The following is a 22,178-nucleotide window of genomic DNA, read 5'->3' as shown; positions in this document are numbered from 1 at the left end:
AATGAAAAAGACAAAAATAATTTTTTCTGAGAGAAAAATTTCCACACAAATTGGGAAAGAAATAAATAGCCTTTATTCAAATAAATATTCGTAGTACTACATGGGCCAGAATATGTGCTAGGTACCAGGAACATGAAAAAAGATAAAATACTTTTTCTCTCATGGTCTAGTGGGTTGACAGGCAGCTTCTGAGTACAGATGTATAAGTGGCATACTGGGAGAAGGGCCCTCTGCAGGGGGCTGGCAGGGGCAGCACAGAGCTAGTGAGGCACAGAGGGAAGGGTCCTTCACGAGGATGAAATGGCTCATAGGACCGAAGATGGTGGTGGGTCAGTAGGAGCACCAGGCTGTGAAGGATCTTCTTAAGCTGCACTAATGACTCTCTTTTAGGAGAGTGATCTTTTAGGTGGTACGAAGGGCAAAGAGTTGGCTAGTGGCAGTCAGGAAAGAAACTGAGCAGCACTAGAGGCCAGAGAAAAGGAATAACTGAATAAAATCATCATAAGATGGGGCAGGAGCAGAAGCTTTGGGAAGGACTTCTGCAAATGAATCAATAGGACTTAGTGATCAAGTGGATGAGAACCAAGAGGAAAATTGAGATAAGCTAATGGTGAGGCTTTGAGTCTATAGACAGTTACATTCACTTTTTTAAATTAAAATGAGCAGTGTAACAAAATTTTAGACAGAAAGGCAATTCCCAGTCATAGTGGGCCCCACTGTTGCAGAGCCTGCCAGTTAAGAAGTAACACAAGCAAGAATCTGGCAGAGGTGATAGTGCAGTCTGAAGCAGCTGCTGCAAAGAAACGCTTGAAGGTTATAAACACGCATCAGCAAAAATCCTCACTATTTACTGAAGATTAGGGAACTTCTTTCTATCTGTACACAGACCTCACAAAGTTTCCTGCTGCCTTCTTTCTTTCTAGATAGCTAAGATGTTCATTTAACCCACAGAGGCAGGCTACACAAAGGTAAAGTTTGTCATTGGCCCAGATCCCCTAAGGGTAGACATAAACCAAAGGGATTATTTGTTCTCTCTCCCTCCCTTCTACTACAACTCCCCTTACAACAGAGAAGTGAAGCACGGATTAGCCATATAACCTATCTATCAGCACAGTCGGGAAGGATAAAACAAGATAATGAGTTTGGTTTAGGAACTGTTAAATTTGAGGGTCCAATAGACATTTAGGTAGTGATGTAAAGTAGGCAGCTGGATAGTCTGTAGCTCAGAATAGAGTTAGAGGTATAAACTTAGGAGTCACCAGCACACAGATGGCATTCAACACCATGGAAACGGAGAAAATGCATAAAAGAGCAGCAGACCAAGGACAGAGACCCTAAGAGGGCCAAACATTTAGATAAAGGAAAGACCAACAAAAAAACTGCAAAATATCACTTTTAGTTCCTCATCTTCTATCCCAGCTTCTACCCTAACCGAAGACAGAAACCTATTATATTTAGCTTATCTATGTATTCCAGTGACAGATATTTTTTATACTGAAGACAATTAACTATAAATTTTACCCATTTCGACAGGTAGCCAGTTAGTGACAGTAGTCTCTCATGTGCCTAGAACTGTCAGGAGAAAGGGAAGTGCACATGAGAACAATCAGCTGATGAGGGGCATTCCCAGGTAAGGGTTCACAGCCCAAAAGCCTTCAATAATTAGGTAGGTGACTGTGTGGCATTAAGACCCATAACAGTGAATGTTGGGTTCTGGTTCTACTGGAGTGGGCCTGAGCCTCCTTATGGGCATTCATATTCATATTCAGTGTTTTGTGGAGAAAAACAGAGGACCCCGGTACTTAAAATATACCATGGACTAGGAATCAAAACCATGTCTCCAAGGGCTCATAACTTTAGCACAAGGCTGAATGCTAACAAATTTTGTCTTTATTTTATATTACCAAAGTCTTCTTTCCTGCCTATAATCATTTTTCTCTACAGATAAAGCATGAATACGTTCTGTGTTGTAAAAGGAGGCACTTTTTTAAACTGATCAATTCTATGGCTGGGTAAGTTATCCCTAATCCATCTGTAAAACAGAGATAATACTGCTATGAAGACTAGTTGAAAGAGTGCTAGGAAAAGGGTCTGGACTCAGTAAATGTTCGGCCGTTAAGGAAAGATAAGGAAGAGGAAGAGAATGAGCCAGAGTAAATGATGACAACCTCTCCTAAGTACATCAAAATGCCATTAATGCCTGCAGAGCTGCAACAAGCATCTAAGTGCCATACATAAAAAAAGAAAAGCTAAACCTTTTGTTGGCTTCTCATTTGATTGTTCAAATGGAGATTTGGGGTTAAAAATCCTTAGGTCCAACCAGGGTGAATAAGAAAACGGCAGAAAATAGAAAAACTTGAATTCTGTTCCTGTGTGCTAGTTATATGCACTCTGTTTCATTGCCAAGGTTGACACTCCCACATCTTTGTGCCTTCTTGATGCCTATACACTGAACTCAGCAGAGGAAGGCATGAAGAGCACATACTCTTATGAAATGCATGCGGAGGGAGGATGGACAGTTCTAAACTGAAGAGAAAATCTCATATAACAGACCAAGGTGTTTATTACATTAAAGGCAGCCAAGGATTCCTCTAAAGGAGTCTTTCATTTATTCAAACAAACTGTCAAACTATAACTGATAAATAACCAGTAAGAATAAAAGCAAGCATTTTTTAATCTCTTAAGAAAGTTTTCTTTCACAATTCTGTTTAATTCTATTAGACTTCCTTTTCAATAAACGAATTTAATAACATTCACTATAACTGTAAACCTTGTTAACCTGAATTAACCAGAGGCTCCTCCCTTATATAAGCTAAGGATTACCCCGGCCCCAAGATCAGGATGTCCTTTTTCACTATGGGTCCAAAGAATACTAAAATAATCATTCCATCTATTTATCTTTATTTCTTTTATGGGACATAACAAAGACTTAGAAATTTGTCTACATCATTTTATCTTTCTTTTTAAAAACAAAGATTCAGAAAACTAAACTAATAAACTTAAATTAGTAGGACATTAAAAAGAATATTTTAAGTCAGTTAAGCAGTGTGATGACAGATAATTACACAATATTCTTCTCCCTTAAAGGGGGAGGGCACTAAACATATCCTAAGAAACCAACTTTATCAAAGGGCAACTAACTAGAGAATACAATTCCCTTTAAATTACAAATTTGAGTTAAAGGAAATAAATTCATACAGTATAATACTGTCAGGATAGGAAGAGAGAAATAATAAGAAAATGGAATTAAGGTAGAGCTTAGGAAAGAACAATAAAGAAAACAATATTCTAAATGAAAAAAAGGTTAAAGTAACTGAGTTTATGGACATTCTTGCCAGAAAATATAGAGTTCAGTGGTCTTTTAAATCTTTGATTAAAATTAAATTACATTTAAAATTTAGTTCTTCACTCATGTAGCCACATTTCAAACATTAAGAAAGCCATGCCTATATTATAGATCCTTCCATCACTGTAGAAAGTCTTCTGTAGAAGTGATACTTTATATATCCAACGAGCAAAGACTTCTCTCACAAATTGTTGATAGAAAATTTTGAGACAAACATTTCAAATTATTAACTATAAATCAAGAAACCTGTCATGATTAAGCACATATAACATAGAAAAAATATTTTAGGTTCAACAGGCCAACTACCTGTCTTTGGAAAGGGGCATCTCTACTCATCCAAACAAATAAGGGACCGCCCTCTTTTAAAAGCCTTGGAGAGAATTATTTCGTAGCCTCTCTTGGTAATCCACTTCAATGTTTAACACTGCATTAAGGAACTCATGTTCCCTCTATCACTCAAGTGCTACATACTGTCATAATTTTCAACCCATTTCCAGAGCAAATGAAGAAACTTTTGCCACCAACTCTACAGCATGTCCTACAACCTTCCATTCTGGAGGAAAAAATGGATTTCTTAGGACTTCTCAGAAGATCTTAGTTTACGCCTGCAAGAGCGTGTGCATGTCCTTCCTAAGCTTGAGCAGGGCCTCTCCCTTGCTATCACCTTGCAATGGCCCTGGATAAATTTCAGCATAAAGTTCAAAATCCTTACCACTGAACAGAGAGTCCTTGCCGCCAGGACACAACATCTGTCTCTGTCTCTGTCACTGTCTCTCTGTCTCTCTCTCTCTCTCACCTAGTTTCCCACCCTTTCCCAGCCTTATGGAATCTCACTCTGATGACTCATGTGCTGTTTCCTCAGCCTGCAATGCTAACCTGAGGATTTGGACTTTGGATTCCAGTCCTCCTGCTGTACAAAGCACACTCTTCATCCACTGCCCCCAAAAGGCTCAAAATACAGTATGAAAAATGCATCTTGCTAAAAGGAAAATCCTGACTAAAAAGGCGATTAAATCTTGCAGTAACGTTAGTTAACAGTTATCGAAAATCCTTTAAAAAGGCGATTAAATCTTGCAGTAACGTTAGTTAACAGTTATCGAAAATCCACAAGGTGCTGATTTAATGAGGAAGGTTGGAGATCATTAATTCTCACATATCTTTAATAAAAAAGGAAGCCAACCACCTATGTTGAATGTTTTGTTATCTGTCTAAAGTGAGAAGTCTGGATCATAAAACTTCTTGAAATCCCTTATAAGATTAAAATTCATTAGCATAAACACTAAGTACACCTTAGGTTGTTCATAAATGCTTGACTGAAAATGAATCTACTGTGTCTTATATCTTGTTAAACTTGATTGTATTGACTTTATCTTCATTTATGCATGCCCAATGAAAGAATGAACATCCTTTATACACTGCCAGGAAGAGTGTAAAGCTGTGCCTTTATGGAGACAATTTAACACTCCATATAAAGAGCCTTCAAGTGATTCCATTTCTAAGACCAAGACTCAATAATTATGATACATTTTATCCACAGTATGGACTCAGTCCTATGCAGCCTTTAAAAATGACACCACTTTTAAATGATGCTGGAGATAATTTAATAAGAAAAATTATATGTTAAGTATAAAAAGCAATTCCAAAATAATGTCAGTGTATTGGTTTTTCTTGGTGATAGTGCTATGTTAAAGTATATCTGCCTCTTTTCCATAAATCTATTTATATTACACAAAAATTAAACTTAAAATAAAAAATTAATAATGCTGACTGACCTTTAATGATAAAAGTGTAATGTTTTTCATGTTCTTTTTATCTGGATTTTCTAAAATGAATTAACATATCTTCTGAGATATGTGGAAAAGGCTATGTTAAATAATCACAATTAATTTAGAAATAAGATTTGGTTCTACTACAGAAACTAGGATATTTTCTCCTTATAGGTAATAAGAGCAATGTCTAAAGTGAGACATTGCTCTTTAGTTTGCCTGTCAGGAAACTTAAAGCCAAATTTGGCAGTCACCTTTAGTAGCTGCATGGCAAATACCACATACCGGAGTGTGTGTCTGGCTATCCTCCCTCATAACCTTCTACCCTGACCTGCATGTTCTCTGACTCTTTTTCTATTGCATTGTAGATATTTTTCTTCTAACTAGCCTCAAAATCTTTTTTGTGGAGAGGGGTATGAGTGAAGGGGGAAAAGAAAGATAGAAAAGGAGGAGAAAAAGGATGAAGTGACAGCTGTGCAAACAGACCATTCTACCTCTGTAAGTTTCAGATTTATTAAAGTTTAAGTTCCACCATAGTGGGTACTCATATAATAAATAAATAAAAATAACAACTTCCCATTTTGAAAAATAAATATTTTGGAAGGGCCCTTCTAACTTTAAACAGTTGATATCTTATTAAATTTTGGTATCTTAGCATATGATTATAAAGCAGTCATCACCAGTGTTTTTTGCATGTTTGAAATGTCAGAAAAATCCAAAGATGTACTCTTTAGCATGACAATAGTTTGACTTATGTGCCTTCAATCAACAAATAATGCTTAGTACTCTTAGGATTTGAAATTCCTTTACAATAAGTCTGAACAGGTCTGTGGCTCACAAATTGTAAATCAATGTGCTATACCAAAGAAATGGTTTAGCTACCATGAGCTGAATTTAGATAGCAGATATTCTTTTTTTAAAGTCAGCATGACTTTCTGTTTTTGGTTCAACTTGCACTAACATTTAAAATAAGAGATCTTGGTCTTCCCTTCTACGGCCATCGCTGGAGCACCAGCAAGCCTAAATGAAGTTCAATGCCTTTGTGACTTCTGACCACAGCAAGAACCATAAAAGGCATTCCAGTGCACCTTCCCACATTCACGGGAAGATTATGTCTTCTCCCCTTCCCAAAGAGCTAAGACAGAAGTACAATGTTCAATCCATGCCCATTAGAAAGGATGATGAAGTTCGGGTTGCGGGAGGACACTACTACAGGCAGTAAACTGGCAAAGTGGTCCAGGTTTACAAGAGGAAATATGTCATCTCCACTGAATGAGTGCAGCGGGACAAGACTAAGAGCACAACTGTTCATTTGGGCATTCACCCCAGCAAGGTGGTTATCACTAGACTAAAGCTGGACAAAAGACCACAAGTTCCTTGAACATAAAGCCAAATCTCGACAAGTAGGAAAGGAAAACAGAAAATATAAGGAAGAAACAACTGAGAAGATACAGAGATAAAGTAATATTATACACAGCTTTCATTAAAAACTGTAAAACTGAAAAATAAGAGATATCTGACCAAAAAAATAATGTCTCAACTTCTAAAAATCACAAGAGCTGGCAAAACTTGACCTGTATTATGACATGGCAGTAATCTGCAAGAGCTGACCTGCAGCCACCTCTCCAGATGGGGTTTTGGTCTCCAGTTTTCTAGAATCCCCACCTGGCTCTCATCACCATTTACAGTGGACCTTGGTAGGCAGCTGTGTTTGTAACCCCTTCGCCCCAGCTCTAGTCTGTATGAAAGTTTCCCAAAAAATGCAAGTAATGGTTATTTGTAATTCCTTCAAGGAGAGCCAAGGGTCGGCCTCTCACTATAGAGTCATCCATGATACAGTGCCTCAGCATGCATATCCAAGAAACTGACCAAGTAATATCAGGGGTAAGCCAACCACTAAGTCTCTTCTTTAAACATCCTGTGCTTTGTGCTACCTTTTCTTTTCCCTATTTTCCAAATCACTGAGTGGCTAGCACATAACAACTACTAAGAAATGTTGGATGGATGGATAGATGATAGATGGATGACAAATGTAATATACACCATAGTCTTAACAACTTCTAGCTATAGGCACAAAGAATTCTGCTACAAAGGAAATCCACAATGTGACTGCTAATAGAGCTTTTTAAATTATTATTATTATTATTATTATTATTATTATTATTATCATTGTTATTCTTATAAAAGCTGCTCACAGTTGTTCAAAACTTCCCTGATCTAACATTTGGGAGAAAGTGGTTCCCAAATGAAGAGGAAGAGCTACTACTGCTATACAAAATGATCTTAGGTGCTACTTGGGACTTGGTATTGAATTACAAGGAATCACATACTGAGAAACTTACTATTTTCCTAAGGTTCTTTTAATCTATCTGAGTATATCAAAGAACAAGTCTTACTTTGGCACTAACACATGTTTAAGCCTCTTTATGACACTTGCCAATTTAATTTCCCTTGTAAACAGAAGAGCATATGGCTCAAGCCTGAATACAACAGAATCTAAACAGGATTTAACAGTAATTGTTTTTAAAGGCAAATTATACTGGTTCTTCAGTTCTGGTAGGAATACAAAGATTTGTTTTAAAGAAAGTTAACTTTTAAAAGGCATTACCACAATTAAAAAACAAAAAACAAAGTGTGACATTAAGTAAATAAAAGCAGAAGGTAGAATGCAACCATAACAAAAGGCAACCATAACAAAAGGTGATACACAAAATACTGATATTTGGGAGATGAATGACTGTTACAACGTTACTAGTTTCATACAGAGATGGAAATTCTTCAGATTTACTTTAATTTCATTAAAACAAATGTAAAAAAGATGTGTAATAATAAATGACATTTTTATGGTGACAGAAAAACCGAAGATTTGTAACCCTGACACTTCATAACAGTTAAAGTCATTAGCTTCTGATTATAATTAACTAGATATAATTTTATATATAATTATTTATGACTATATGTGACTATAATCTATAAATCTACGCCAATAACATCGAACTAGATGGCTCCTATACCAAGTCTCACAAAGCTCATAATTTGTAAGATGCAAATGATAATACGAAATGAAATTCTGTGATAAAAGCACTTCTATATTTAATATCATAAGTTTGGGCTAATAGTAAATAAACCAGTCACATACAGTCATATAGACCAAATGTCATGATACGCCCCACTGTCAAACAGCAGCTGTGACAAATGCTGTACAGGAGAGGTACATGTGTCTATAAGGGCTTACAATAGGCATAATTCGATTTAGGCAGGACCTCCTTGTGATGAGAGGGATGGCAGCAGCAAAACAAGGCAGGATCCACACGACCAAAGTCAAAGGAGTCTGAGACTGGACTGGAGAGTTTGGGTGTTCGTTGGCACAGATATGGAATTTACCTTTATGCCGAGAACTATGGGAAGACAGCTGAAGGGCTTTTAAAACAGAGTGACCTACCTGATCAGATCTGTGTTCTGAAAGGTTTGCTCTGGCTATAATGAGGCAACCCTCCAAAGGAATCAGGAAACAGAATCAAAGATTAAATTGATAACAAACAAAATCATTTAGAAATTACCACATCTAGATTAAAAAATAATGACCAACAGGAAGGAAGTTCAGATAATTGTCCAGCTTTTTTTTAACAGAAATGAAAAGATAACACTACACTTTTATTTAGGTATATGACATAAAAAATTTTAAACAATATAAAATTTAACATTTGTAACATATTGAAAATGTTTTAACTTCTTGGTCAGACCTAAGGTGGCCTACCTCCCTCAAGGGCTTTCAAGGCAGAGGACTGGAGTTCCTGGAGAGTCTAAGAACCGAGGCTCTGATTACCTTCCTGGTCCCCTGCCCAGGCTTTTCTTCATGTTTTAGGCTTCTAATGAGGTTTAAAGAAGAAATAGTTTTGCTACTGAAACCAAGTCAGAAACCCAATGTTAACTAACCCCTGTGGCTTCTAGGACCCAGTTAAGAGATTAGAATCAGTCAGTGGGCGCATAGTACCTCAGATAACTACACCCTATGGCTCCTATTTGATCTAAACTTCTAATTCTGATCTCTTTCGTGAAAGCTGATACTCAGAAATAGTCCCCTATCTGCTTCTAAGGCTCCTCAAAAAGGCTCCAGCTCTGGGTCACCCTGGCACACCCACAAGAACACTAAAAGTGAAAGGGGGAAAAAAGCAGGGGAGGGGAGGGAAAGGGAGGGGAGGGGAGGGGAGGGAAGGGGAAAAGAATATACAGCAGCAAACTGGAAAGCAACTAGGGCACAGCTGTGAGTTGTAGACTGGCACATTCATTTTGGAAATCTGGCAACACCCGTTGAAGCTCAGCAATGGCACTCCTAGGAATGTACCCAACAAAAATGCATGCACAGGTCCATTCACCAAAAGACAGGTATACAAATGCTCATAGAAGCACTATTTCTAATAGCCACAAACTATAAATATCCCACATGCTGATCAATAGCAGAACGAATAAATAAAGTGAGGTATGTTCAAATGGTGGATATATCTACAGCAATGAGACTGAATCAATTAATTACAACTACTCACACGGGTAGTAACCTTGGGAGAAGATGGATGAGGAGGGTTTCTATTTATATATAATGTCCAAAAACAGATACAACACAATAATCATATGCGGAAATAATCTCAATCTTTACCTTAATATTAAAACCCAAAATAAATCACAGACTTAAATATTCAGAGTTAAAAACTTCTATTAGTAAACATAGCAGAAATCCTTAGTAACCTTGGGCTTGGCAAAGATTTCTTAAATACAACACATAAACTGCAAAATTTTTTTTAAAAATCAATAAATTGGATTTCATAATGACTATATGATCTGTCCACTCTCCTATATATATGTTGAATAAAAACACTACTAAAAATTAAACAAAAACTAAAGTACAAGGATTGAGTGGAGGGTGGACAACAAAATTAGCCACGAGTATTGTCTCACCACTAAGGAAAAAATATATATATATCTCAAATACATTTGTCCTACAAATAGAGAAACAAAGCCACCAGTGGCAGAGCAGAGGTTAAAAAAGGTAAAAAGAGTTATTGGGAACTGTCTGTCCTACCCTTCGAACTGAAATGGGGAGGAGTACAATGAAGAAAGAATCTTCTATAAGATGGCTCTCCTGCCATGATTATTCTTAGTTCGCCAGAGACATGCATGGAGGAAAGCATATTCAACATTAAGAGCAAATAAAAGACATCTTGGTCCTGGATTCTTTTACTGAATCTCCTTCATTTCCTTCTCTCTTCATTTAGTCCTATACTTATTTTATTTTCTCCCTTCATTTCTCCTTATTTTTCCAGGCTTCTCTTTTTGCTTTCTGCAACCACGCATCATTATCATATGCCCTTTTTCTCTGCTCTTAAGAGGCTCCAAAATAAGAAAAGGAATTAAAATGCATGCACAAAACTAGCACAGGTTCTTTATATGTTTCAAATGCTCTTATATTGAAGGGACAACGTATAAGCTCTATTACTTTGCACCGATCTTGTTTATACAGCATTGTTAGAATATAGGCCACAGCATAAATATTTTTGTACTTCCTCCCTCTCCCTTTTTCTCTTCTCCTGAAAAAGGTAGCTAGCAATTTGTCAATTCAAATATGTGCTAGCCAAGTGGGATGCTAATTATCTAGGCTACTACTTCTTACTTATTCCAGTATAAGGACCCCTTATTGCACCAAAATAAAAAATGTCAAAAATACACACACGACTAGAAAATGATCCTTTTAGTATCTGTTCCCTGAGAAAATGCAAACCTAATAGGCACTGATATTTTACTTTTGACTGACTGTGAACTTTATTAATTAATACGCATCCATTTACATTTAACAGCAACGTGGGCAATGCTGAGTGTAAATGTAGATTCTCAGCTTCACAAACTGCTCAGCCCTCCCTGGAGTCAGCCCAAATGGATTGGGAATCATGGCTCTGAGCACTCTGGGCTCAGCTCTTCTTTTGATTAAGAGCTGTCGAATTTTGTTCATGAGTTCGCTGCAGTAGCAATATAGTTTGACAAGTTTAGTACAGCAAAGTGCTTTCTGTTCACTCGGGATCTTTCTAGCATGATTTGTCTGAGTCCTTCCAACAGCCACTATTTATGTGTGTTCTCTCTCCTCATTACTTAGAACTATTATCTAAAAATGTTTAATAAATGATTGTTACCTTTTTTCTAGCTATTATTGTTAGTACTACTTTTACTACTTTTCTTCACTTACTCTACCTCATAAATTTCCAAATACCAATAGTGTTCTAGCTTGGGAAGGCAAGAAGAAACAAAAACTTAAAAACCTAGTTTTTTATCAAATAAATATACACACCTTGTTTTTTATTTTTTTACATTTACATGGAGTAGATGAGGAAGTAAAACTGTGTGTGGCTCTGTCCCTTCCATATTTAAGATGAATATATGCCTTCATTCAACAGGCAATCCAAAAGAAAATACTCGTAGTAAGAGTTACTCCTAAAATCTGTAAGAAGGGTATTGTCTTGCAAAAGATTGATCTTCCTTTTAACTGGCAACAGCATACAAATCAGGCACCATTTTTTTTTAATCCATTCGTTAACATTCTCTGTCCCTAATTTTAAAAATGAGCAAGAGCTAACATTTTTCTCTTTCTCCAAAATATTAAAAAAAAAAAAAAAACTATAACTTTTTGTCACTCCATTGGTTTCTGTCCTATGAGTCAACCATTCTGAACAGAAGTACTCAATGCCTCCCCTATAAAATGACATTCGATGGACCACCATTATTCTTTTTTTTCTCCTCTTTTAATTCCCCTTCCACACATACTTCCACCCTGACCTACGGATGTTGCCATTTCCTCTTAGGAACTGGATTTCTAAAGGCGGGGCATCTCCTCCCACACGTTCCTGGTGAGCACCCAGGGCCTGGAGTCCACCTCACCCCAGGTATGGTCCATGGCTCCACCTAGGGATTGAACCCAGGACCTTCTCCGTGTAAAGCAGACATGCTAACCACTACACTATAAAAATATAATTTTAACTTTCAAGGTGGTAATGTGATGTTAAAATAATATTTTCTAATTAAGGCCTCCAAAAACATTCAAAATTCCATTATGGTATTACCTCAAATCCTATTTGTATTTTTCAATGAAAGATCCAGAAAGGTCTACAAAAATAAATTTTTTGTTTTGCTTTTCCCATTTTACAAAATTGTCTGAAAAAAACTAATTCAATCAACACTAGCTGTTAGAAGACTAGCAGCTCCCATTAAGCAGGTTAAGAATATGAGATGGAAAAATTATTAGGAACGTCACATCACTATTATTGAAAATGTTGTTTCTCTACTTGGTTCCATGAAATATCAAAATATTATTCTATACTGTATACAGAGCAAAATCAATTGTGGCAAATAATAACTTGGTTTCTTAAAAACAAGTAGTTTCTCCCCTCTATAAAGAAGACTGGGTTTCTTTATCCTTCCTCCCAATATAATATATACATGGGAACAGTGACCATATATAAATTCCAAATATCTCTGAGACTCAGCCCATCCTTCAAATGACTTTAAAAAATAAATAAATAAAGACTTTTAAAATTTAGGTGATAGGTGAACAAGGAATTGAAGAATGTAATGATAATGCCACATGATACTATAAGCTATTAAGTTCCTGGGCAAGTCTACGCCATGCCACCCTGAACAAGCCCAATCTCGTCTGATCTCGGAAGCTAAGCAGGGTCGGGCCTGGTTATTACTTGGAAGTACTAGGAAGACCAGGTGCTGTAGGTGTAAAAAATAAAAAATAAGGGATTATAAGCTGACAAGGTTCTTGCAATCTGTGAGGTCAACCAAGAGTTGCCTCACCTTAAAGAAAAATAAAAAAAGTTCCTGGGCAAGATTTAATGGTAGTAGGCCATAATTTTCTTAACTTTGGATTCTTGTTTTTCACGTTCTTCCACACAAATTACAAAAGGCAAATGATATGACTATTCATCATTGTATGGCTTTTAAAAGATTTTAAAAAAGAGTAACTTCTATTTCATACTTAACATTAACGAAACAATGTCTATGTTTGCAGTGTTGGCTGACCCATAAACTACATTTAACACCCACTAAGTCAGCATATCACAACTGCCAAATATTATGTGTAAGCACCGACCCTCCCCCCGCCCCAACGAACAAAGCAAGCAAGCTCTGATAAAACTGTGTAGAAAGTTGTCGTAAGCATAGAAGATTATACCTAAACTTTAAAATCATGTCACGTACATCCCCCCCTTTACATCCAGTTTAAACGCAGGAGCTTAGGAAATTAATTAAGTAATTAAAATATTTTAGAGTCTTTCCTTATAAGAATATATTTTAATCATAAAAAACCTTCACCCATTCCTAATTCATTTCTCATTAATATTCATTCATTCTGTTCAACTCTCAATTTATCAATATAGAATTCATGCTATTCAAAAAAGAAAACCAACATAATTATGGCTGTCATCTCATTAAGAATGCTCTTCCCAGTAACAGAACTCTAACGTTACAGTTGGCACCCAGACCATCCACTATTTGCACCACCACGCTCTCCCCTTCCCATCACCACCATTTTACTGGCAGAATATTCACAAGGCTGAAGGTCTGTTTCTTCATCTCAGCAAACAGAATACTTAAAAACGTATGGCTAGCCACAAACTAGAAGTTAGAAGCTACATAAAAATAAACACGAATGTACCTAAATTGTTCTGTTTTCTGTCTCTAAAGAAAGCAGCAACATCTTCCCTATCTCTAGTGCCTAGGATTACAACCAGGAGCCTTTCACCTAATTATACTAATAAATTGCTTTAATGTCATCATTTTGCCATCAGACTATGTCCTCCATACATTAGTGTGCTTTAATTTAATCTACTTTACCATGGTAGGTTCTTCACATATTTTTTCCAGTGTTTTTCCTATTTAATCCCTAACTACCAAATTATTTATCTATGTTTTCCTAAATATTAAACCTATGAACAAAAAGATAACCCTGAAAACTAACCACAGAAAAGATAAATCAATACACCTTAAATACTAAATATCAACATCAGGTATAAACTATTTATTAGGTAATCAAGAGAAAGGTAAGCATCAACTGTACGCCCCCAAATCCCAATTTAAAACATTATGTAGTATACAGAATTTTGGAAAATGGAAATGAACACAATATTTACATAGCAAAAGAGAAACTATAGCCTCATTTCTGACTTGAGATTTTTAAAAAATCTTAATTCTATTTATTAAGTAAAACAGCCATTTTAAGGAAATAACTCCTTACAGGTATAATCATTTGATTGACAGATAAAATAATTGCTTTAAAAATACTTGAGTCATTTTGTCCTTACCTGCAGGCATGAACCATTACTGCATGCAGTGACTGTTCCATTTCCTAGCACAGACTTGAAGAAGCATCATATCTCTCTTTCAGAATGTGACTAATCTGTGGGTTTGCAATTTCTAAGCTATTTACAAATGGCACTCCCTTTCCACATAAGAAAATACTTATTACAACCAAAAGTCAAGAATTTTTAACCTAGATCTTACAAATACTGTTGGCAATTATGTGTAGCAACATCATCAAAACACATGAAGAAAATGTAATACTAGAATTTCCTTAAAGAAAGTAAGATATTTGTTTGTTTTTAGCTAAGCAAATTATTTTTTAAAGCCTTCAACAGCTGTCACACAGGAACCAGCAGTCTGCCGTGTTATGGTGTGCATGCTGCAGCTGATTAGCCTTCACTATTTTTTAAAAATCAATTACCCTTTGTAAAAGCAGAACAGCTTGGCCATATACACATCTTCAATATAGCACAATGACCAGCATGCAGTACAATACATTATGTAGCAAACTTGACAAGAAAAAAACATGTCCTGGTTTGTTTCTTAGCAATGCTACACCATTAATTGTTCATGCAAGAGATGTAGCTGTACCTTTCTGATGAGGACGACTTCTCAGAGTTAACTGACATCAGCAGCTCAATCTTCTGCTTGATTTCTGGAAAAATCAGAAAATATTCACAACCAAGATTGCCTGCCCTTGCTTTCAAGCCTTATATCAAGAGATTTTTCTTCTCTAATCCCTTTTGTTCAAAAGGAGGCCACAAGATTCGCAGTACTTCTGTTAGGACTGGGATTCAATGGTGCTATAAAGGGAAAAAGCTCCAGAGGCATCAGGCCTTGCTAAACTATGCACATGACTGTTTATGAAAGCAGGAAGTACCATTTCTTTTAAGCAGAGGGGTGTTCTCTTTTTTAAGGTAGAACCAGTCTGGCCCTACTAGAAGATTTTAAAAGCAGCAAATTAAAATGCAAAAGAGAAATGCTAACAACTGACTTCAACATACTAGATAATCTCAGAAGCCTGGGTAATAAGGTTACAGGCTGTAATAAACAGATATGCAACCCCTGGCTACTTCTATTCCACCAGCCCTGAAAAATATGGCTCAGTGAATCATTTTTATCACTTAAAAATGAAACATTAAACCAGAACCCCAATTTATAGATTAAAATTGTTTAACCTTTGTTATAATTTCTTGGTTGTTTTTAACTAAAGATAGAATTAATCTCTACTCTCTAGCTCCTTTAGAGAAAGACTTTTATTTTACACCTTAATTTCCCCCTCCTCCTTCACAGTACAGCACAAGTGAACAGCAACACCCAGTTACCTAGCAGATAATCTACTTCTCCTTTTAGGAAAGGACTGACAATGCCATCTAAAACAGAAATAAAAGCGCCAATTTAATTTAATTAAAAGACTGCCTGATACTGACTTGGAAAAAAAGATAATAGACTATAAGGGAAGGAAAGGTAAAAATAAGAGAGAGGTAGAAAAGAGAAAGAAAAAAATCCATTTCCTTTAAAATACTAATGATTAACCTAAAGCACATAATTTTAAATGAATAACACTGACATGGTCTTATCACGCAGACTATTTCACATGTAAAACTGTTTTCCTTTTCATAAATGTGTTTTCCTATTTGTAATTAAAAGTTCAAATACCAAAAATAAAACACAGTGCCACTGAAATGCTATAGGCAGTGTCAGGATGTCGAAGTAGACTTCAATAGTTTGAGGTTTTTTGTTTTTGTTTTTGTTTTTTTAAGGGTTTAACAAAGTCTAATTTTTACAAATCTTGACTACAGAAACCAAAGAAATATGAGAAGATAGAAAGGGAAAAGGAATAAAAATTGGTTACATAAAATACTATGGACCTCCACAGGAATATCTTCCTCATGTTGTTAAAATAAGGGTTTTTCCAAAATTGTTTAAATTTACAATTCTTCCTATGGGCATGACCAGTATGGCACGAATATCTTATGAGAGAACAATTCTACCACGATTATAGCCAAACTACCTAACCACTGGGGAGAGCATACTGCAATGTGGTTAAATTGAGATGATGATAATGAAACTTACCTTGAGGATTTTTACATGGATTACAGAGCCTGGCACCTGGTACCATAGTTAATGCTCAGTAACGTCTCTCCCACCAGGTTAAAATGAGCTCAGTGTTTTAAGAGTTCGGGCTCTGCTGCCAAGTAGCTTTGGATTTGAAAGCTGGCTTCTCCAACATTTTTAATAGCTACATGACCTTGAGGAAATTACTTAAACTCTCTAAACCTCTATCTCCTCTCCTATAAAATGGGGATAATAATTCTTAGAGGGGCTGTTGTGAGGATTTAATGAAATAATCCATAAAAGTCATGGAGTGTCAGGCTTGGCACATAAATCCTCTCTGCCTAGCAAAGGACAGTGATCCTAAATAACTATTTGTTGAAGGAATTAATGAGATGCACTACTGTCGTCCCATCTTAAAAGGTTTTCCACAGTTTTAATCCATCTTGTCCCTCTTACTACTAACCTCAACATCCACCTGTTTATCATTAGTGTTATTATATATGGAAATTTAACTTTAACCTGTATCTTAGTCTCTCTATCTAAAGACTATCCCCAGCTAATCAACTAACCACTTTAGAAATGAGGTTACACTTGAATCCATCTTCACTGTGGCAATTTTTCATTCCAAAAAGAAAAAAGTTCAACTTGAGTGTACCTATATAAAATCTGTACACTTAAGCTGAAAGACCCAACGTGAAACTACACAGCTCTAATCAAGTTTATACCAATCTTATAAACATTGGAAAGAAAAATAAAAACTCTAACCCATTTTCTGGCTGGTAACTTTAGGAGGTCCAAACCAAATGGTTTTAAATAATACATGAAAAGGTTTCCAACATCATTTTTACATTTTCTTCAAATCTTCAGATTTTTTTATAGCTTCAGAAAATTGAAAAGTTCAGGAATGTTCCCAAATACTACGTTAACACTGTATCCTTTGAGTCCCATATGTTCCATCTATGCTACTGTCTTACCAGTACTTTATCAATACCATCCACAGGTCTGATTACCCCTGCAGTCATCAAGAACTCCAGAAGCTTCGTCAGTTTCATTCCATCATTCCACCATAAGAACTGCCACAATCCTAGGGGGCTTTGGTGTTCATGTTGATGTGACCTCCAAAAATCTTGGCTAAGTACTGTGGCCACCTCAAGTCTCCTCACAGTCTCTTGAACCTCTGAAAACCTCTGATCACTCGAATCATCTACTTTCATGACCACACTTAGGACGTTCTCTTACCCGCGCTACAAATATTTCCCCCAAATTAGTTGATTGTTTTTCTATTTTATTCACAGTATCCAGCCAGGACCCTATACTTTATTTTTCTGCAATTAAGTCCACAAACCTTTTCCTTTATGAATTATGGTCTCCTGTTAAACTTGGACTTTCCCAACACTAAACATTTTTAAATCATCATCCTATTTTCCTCTAATACACTTTATAATTTAATTTTGCACGTCAATCTTGGACCCTCCTAGAATTTATTTTGCTCTATGAATTGATAAAGTGTACCACTATGTTTTTATAGTTCACATTCTAAAGCCTTATACCCACCCACCTCCACAACTCCACCACTCCTTGGTTCTTCCAAAGCAGCAGAATTTACAACCTTGTAAATACATATTTATTTAACCATTTATTTAACCATTCACTGTCTCCACTTATGCATTCAGGCCAATGAGGGCGAAAGGGCCGCACCTCTTTATTTCACAAAAATAATCGAGTGGTGCCCATGCAGTTTGAATAAGCATATTTAAAAATTATAGTTCATTTGATTTTTTTAGTCATAACTTTGTTTTAATTGCTAAATAACATTATACAGCAACATAAGTTTTGATGGTTTGTTTTTTTTTTTTAATGCTTTTGTATTTTTATGATTCTTCTAAATGTGGGTTCTTTGCTGGATCATCTTTTTTTCACCCAGACCTTAAAATGTTGGTGATACTCACATGACCCTCCTCTTTTCCCTCACTGACTCTTCTATCTGTACCCTTACTCCGGGTTCCCCAGGTGATCTAGTGGTCAGGACTCAGCGCTCTCTTTTATCTGTACCCTTGATATTCACAACCATAAGGGCACTGATGATGACCAAATCTGAGTTTCTAGCTTAATATGCCCCTCCACAACCCAGAAATGTCCTTCAATCCCTACTAGACATTGTCACCTAAATACCTGGAATGCAATATCTAAAACTAACTTCATTAACTTTTCAATCTAATGTCTTCTCCTTTTATGGTCTTTGTTTTAGTGAAGAGCAGCATCGCTAACCCCCCAAACCCCCAGACGGAAATTTTTCAGGGATCCCAGACTAATATCACTGTCTCTTTTGGGATATCATTACCACCCTTCTCCTTTTTATTAAATGTTTTTATTATATGTTTTATGCTCTGGAAATGCTGCGATCTACTCTAAGATGCCCCAGACACACACCATGCTTTCTCACACGAAGTCTTTTCTTACACAGTTTGCTCTGCCTGGAATACCACTGTCCAGTTAGTTTCTCTTGCACATGCAACTCACTTTTCTAATCTCAGCCCAATCATTATTTATCCTTTGACATCTTCCTGGACACAATACAGTTCACCTCTTCTGCCCCTCCATGTATCACATACACCTGCATTACTTGTTTGATTCCCCACTGCAACCACAGCTTCCTTAAGGACAGGGAATTGCATTTTCACTTGGATTCACACATGTCTATTGATACTTTCATGGTCACTGTAGCCTATTCTAGTCTAGTTAATGTTAATGGTGCAATCCAGCTAAGTTAGTTTCCTTAAATATGCATTGCCAGATACAATTAATTGAAATTCAAACAACTGCAGAGCAAGAAGGATACTCAGATGCCATCACCTAGCTGAATCCACAAATTTATAAAGAAATTGGAAGGGAAAAATGATTAGCTAGAGGCAATAATATTACCATCTCCAAAAGATTACCGTGTCTGAGACCAACAGTTAAATTTCCAAGGACTTAGCAATGCAAGCAGAATATTTCAGTCTTTTTTTAAAATCAGCTTCATAAATGCTATTTTCTCATATCTCCAATCCATTAGAATCATGACTATTAGTTGGCTTTCATAATTAAAATAACTGGTTGGCCTGTGACTTTTCTTATTCATCACTTTACACAGCAAAAAAGAAAAAAAGAATGCAATGGGAATTCTCCTACAGACCTTCATAATATCCTTTTATTCTCATTATACTAACACTTTACAAGGTACTCAAATTATTTGTAAAGAGGAGTAGTTTAATTCTTCAGCAGTGGGCTACTTTCTCTAATATTTCACTTTCTACTCAGTCACATGAGGTTGAAGACTGCCGGAATCCTTAATGGCCATGAGTCCCAAGCTGAGCCAATCCCTAAGAATTCTGACCAGGAATAGGAGTTACCGGTAACTAATACAAAACTAAGTCCAGTAAAGATGGTGCTTCCAAGACCACCTGGAAAAGGAAATGAACAGTCCCGAATCCACCTGGAATTCTAAGAGTGAGAGCACCCTAAAACTAATACAGGGATGCCACAGAGGTGACATACCTCTGTGTCCTTTGGATCACTAAACACCAAGCACAAACTCACATAAGACCTTTATTTTATGACATGGAAATTAAGTAACACAATAATTGGGCAGATAATTCTACCTAAATTCTCAGACCTACATCCTTTTCCCACAAGTTTATTCCAAGAGATTTACTAAACTACCTTTCATTTGCTAAATTCATTACATGATTATCCAAAAATCTGATTTTTATTTTGGGTATATACTTTTTTTTTTTTTTTAATTACTGTCTCATATATATTTGGAGCCATTTCCAGCTACAAGAAACAGGTATGTACTCAGGTGAACTCAGGTGCTAGGATATTACTGCAAAAATAGGAAAATACCTCAGCAGACCTAAGTACCAGAATCTTGTTCAGAAGACAGGGAAGGTCTTGAATCTCAGTTTGTTACCAAGTGCTCGGAGGGACTGTTCTCCACCTTAACACTTCATCATCCTGGAGGAGCAACACCTCTGATCCTAATTTAATTTCTCCCCTCACCATCAATTAACGTCTTCTCCCTATTTCACATGTTCAGAATCTGCTGACTCAGGATGCATGTTCAGGACCTTCTCTCTTGGTGTCTCCAATTTAAGCCTAGGAGAATATTTAAGGGGCTCCCATTTAAATGCAAAGGAGTTGCCTGCAGACACTTCCCCAGCTCAGTCAAGAGTCAATCCCTGATAATCACCATCTGGAACCAAATATTATTGATGCCCTGACTCAATTCAAGAGACAGACACGTAGTAAGAGACCCTTCTTCATGAGGAGGCAAGAGTAAAAGCAAAGTCTCAGACATCAAGGTAGGTCAATGCTGACTGATCAACACCCTGAAGATCAATGTAGCCTAAAAGGGAGTCCTTGTTATCCCAGCATTCATTATTCAAGTTTTCTCTATTATGAGAAAACATAGAAAAGCAAAAATTGTGCAAAAATAATCCTTAGTGAACTAACCATTCAAAAAAGTGTCCCCAGTTAACACCAGCCTTTGTCCCCACCCATCAAATGCTTTCTCTATAAGCCTCTCACTGATGGTCATACATTCCGACAACTCAAAATGCAAATCCAGAGCAAAGTAAAAACTAAAAATTAACAACAAAAGATGCAACATTTGACAAAGTTAATGGCAGATACTAAAGAAATGTTAGAATTCCAGGAAAATCCACTGACAAATAAGGATTCAGGAGTTAGGAAGGTTAGTAACTGATGAGAAAAGTCAACAAGGATAATAATATGTTAGGTGTTTTAAGAATAATTATTTCATTATCAAAGGCTCACAAACATAAAAAAAAAAAAAAACTCAAAGTCTGCAAAAAATGTCCTTCAATTACAATTGCATTGTAACTTCCAAGCTACCCAATCATATTGCTAAAAAAAAAACAAAACAAACAAAAAAAAAACACCAGTATAAAAACGTATGCCAAAACAATCAACACTTGATATAATTTTTGTTCATTCTAAAACTCAGCATCTCTTAAATTGTTAAATAAAATATAAGCTTACTTTCAGAATCTAATTTTATTTTTCAAGATAAAAATCCCAATTTCATCACCATTCTTTAAAAGTAGTCATTTTCAGTATCAAATTTCCTCCTTCCATAATTCAAAAAAATTACTTATGTTCCTAAATATGGTACTGTGCAAGCCGACCACAATGTGTTCGTGCCAAACTCCATGTTCATGGCAAACTCCGCAACAGGGCAAAGGGGTGGGAGCTAAAGGAGGAGAAGGAACTGACCTCAGGCTCATTAGCTTTCCGTCTAGAACTTTCAAGGTGGCAGCTACTGCCACTTATCAAAATCTTTATTTACTAGGGAAAATGTTTATCCTTCTCTCACCTTTTAAATTATTACTCTGGGTGTACTGTATAGTCCAAAAGAAATACTAGCTTTTTTTTTTTAAGAAAAATAAAAAAGGTTATTAATTTCAAAATTCTAGCAAGAAAAGTGGATCAATCCCCTCACATTGGAATTCCCATCCTCACCCACACCCTGGAAGCCAGCAAGCAAGAAGGCAAGGAAAAGAAAAGACTGTTCCTCAGCTCAAGACCCCAGAGATCACCCACCAATCCTAACACAAAATGGAGCATGTTGACACTTTACACAGTTCATCATGCAGTACTTG

The 22,178-nt window shown here is 36.3% G+C and overlaps 1 protein-coding gene and 1 pseudogene across 8 annotated transcripts in view; one reads left to right on the top strand and one right to left on the bottom strand.

Moving 5' to 3' along the window:
• The window catches only part of SRPK2 (SRSF protein kinase 2), a 196,345-nt gene that overhangs the window by 105,796 nt on the left and 68,371 nt on the right, over positions 1-22,178 (bottom strand). For 2 of the 8 annotated variants that reach the window (XM_036231065.1, XM_036231061.1), the window contains exon 3: positions 15,049-15,112. The exons of 3 other annotated variants lie outside the window; for them this stretch is intronic. In XM_036231065.1, the coding sequence (XP_036086958.1) occupies positions 15,049-15,086 (38 nt within the window). In that variant the 5' untranslated portion in view covers positions 15,087-15,112. Of the gene's footprint in view, positions 1-14,459; positions 15,029-15,048; positions 15,296-22,178 lie in introns of those variants that run through there. 3 more of the 8 variants (XM_036231064.1, XM_036231066.1, XM_036231060.1) reach the window with 2 other exon arrangements.
• LOC107511471 lies at positions 6,137-6,572 on the top strand (annotated as a pseudogene).

Source organism: Rousettus aegyptiacus, unplaced genomic scaffold (genome assembly GCF_014176215.1).
Source record: "Rousettus aegyptiacus isolate mRouAeg1 unplaced genomic scaffold, mRouAeg1.p scaffold_m13_p_13, whole genome shotgun sequence".
Taxonomy (NCBI): Eukaryota; Metazoa; Chordata; class Mammalia; order Chiroptera; family Pteropodidae; genus Rousettus; species Rousettus aegyptiacus.
This window is presented reverse-complemented; position numbering and strand designations above follow the sequence as displayed.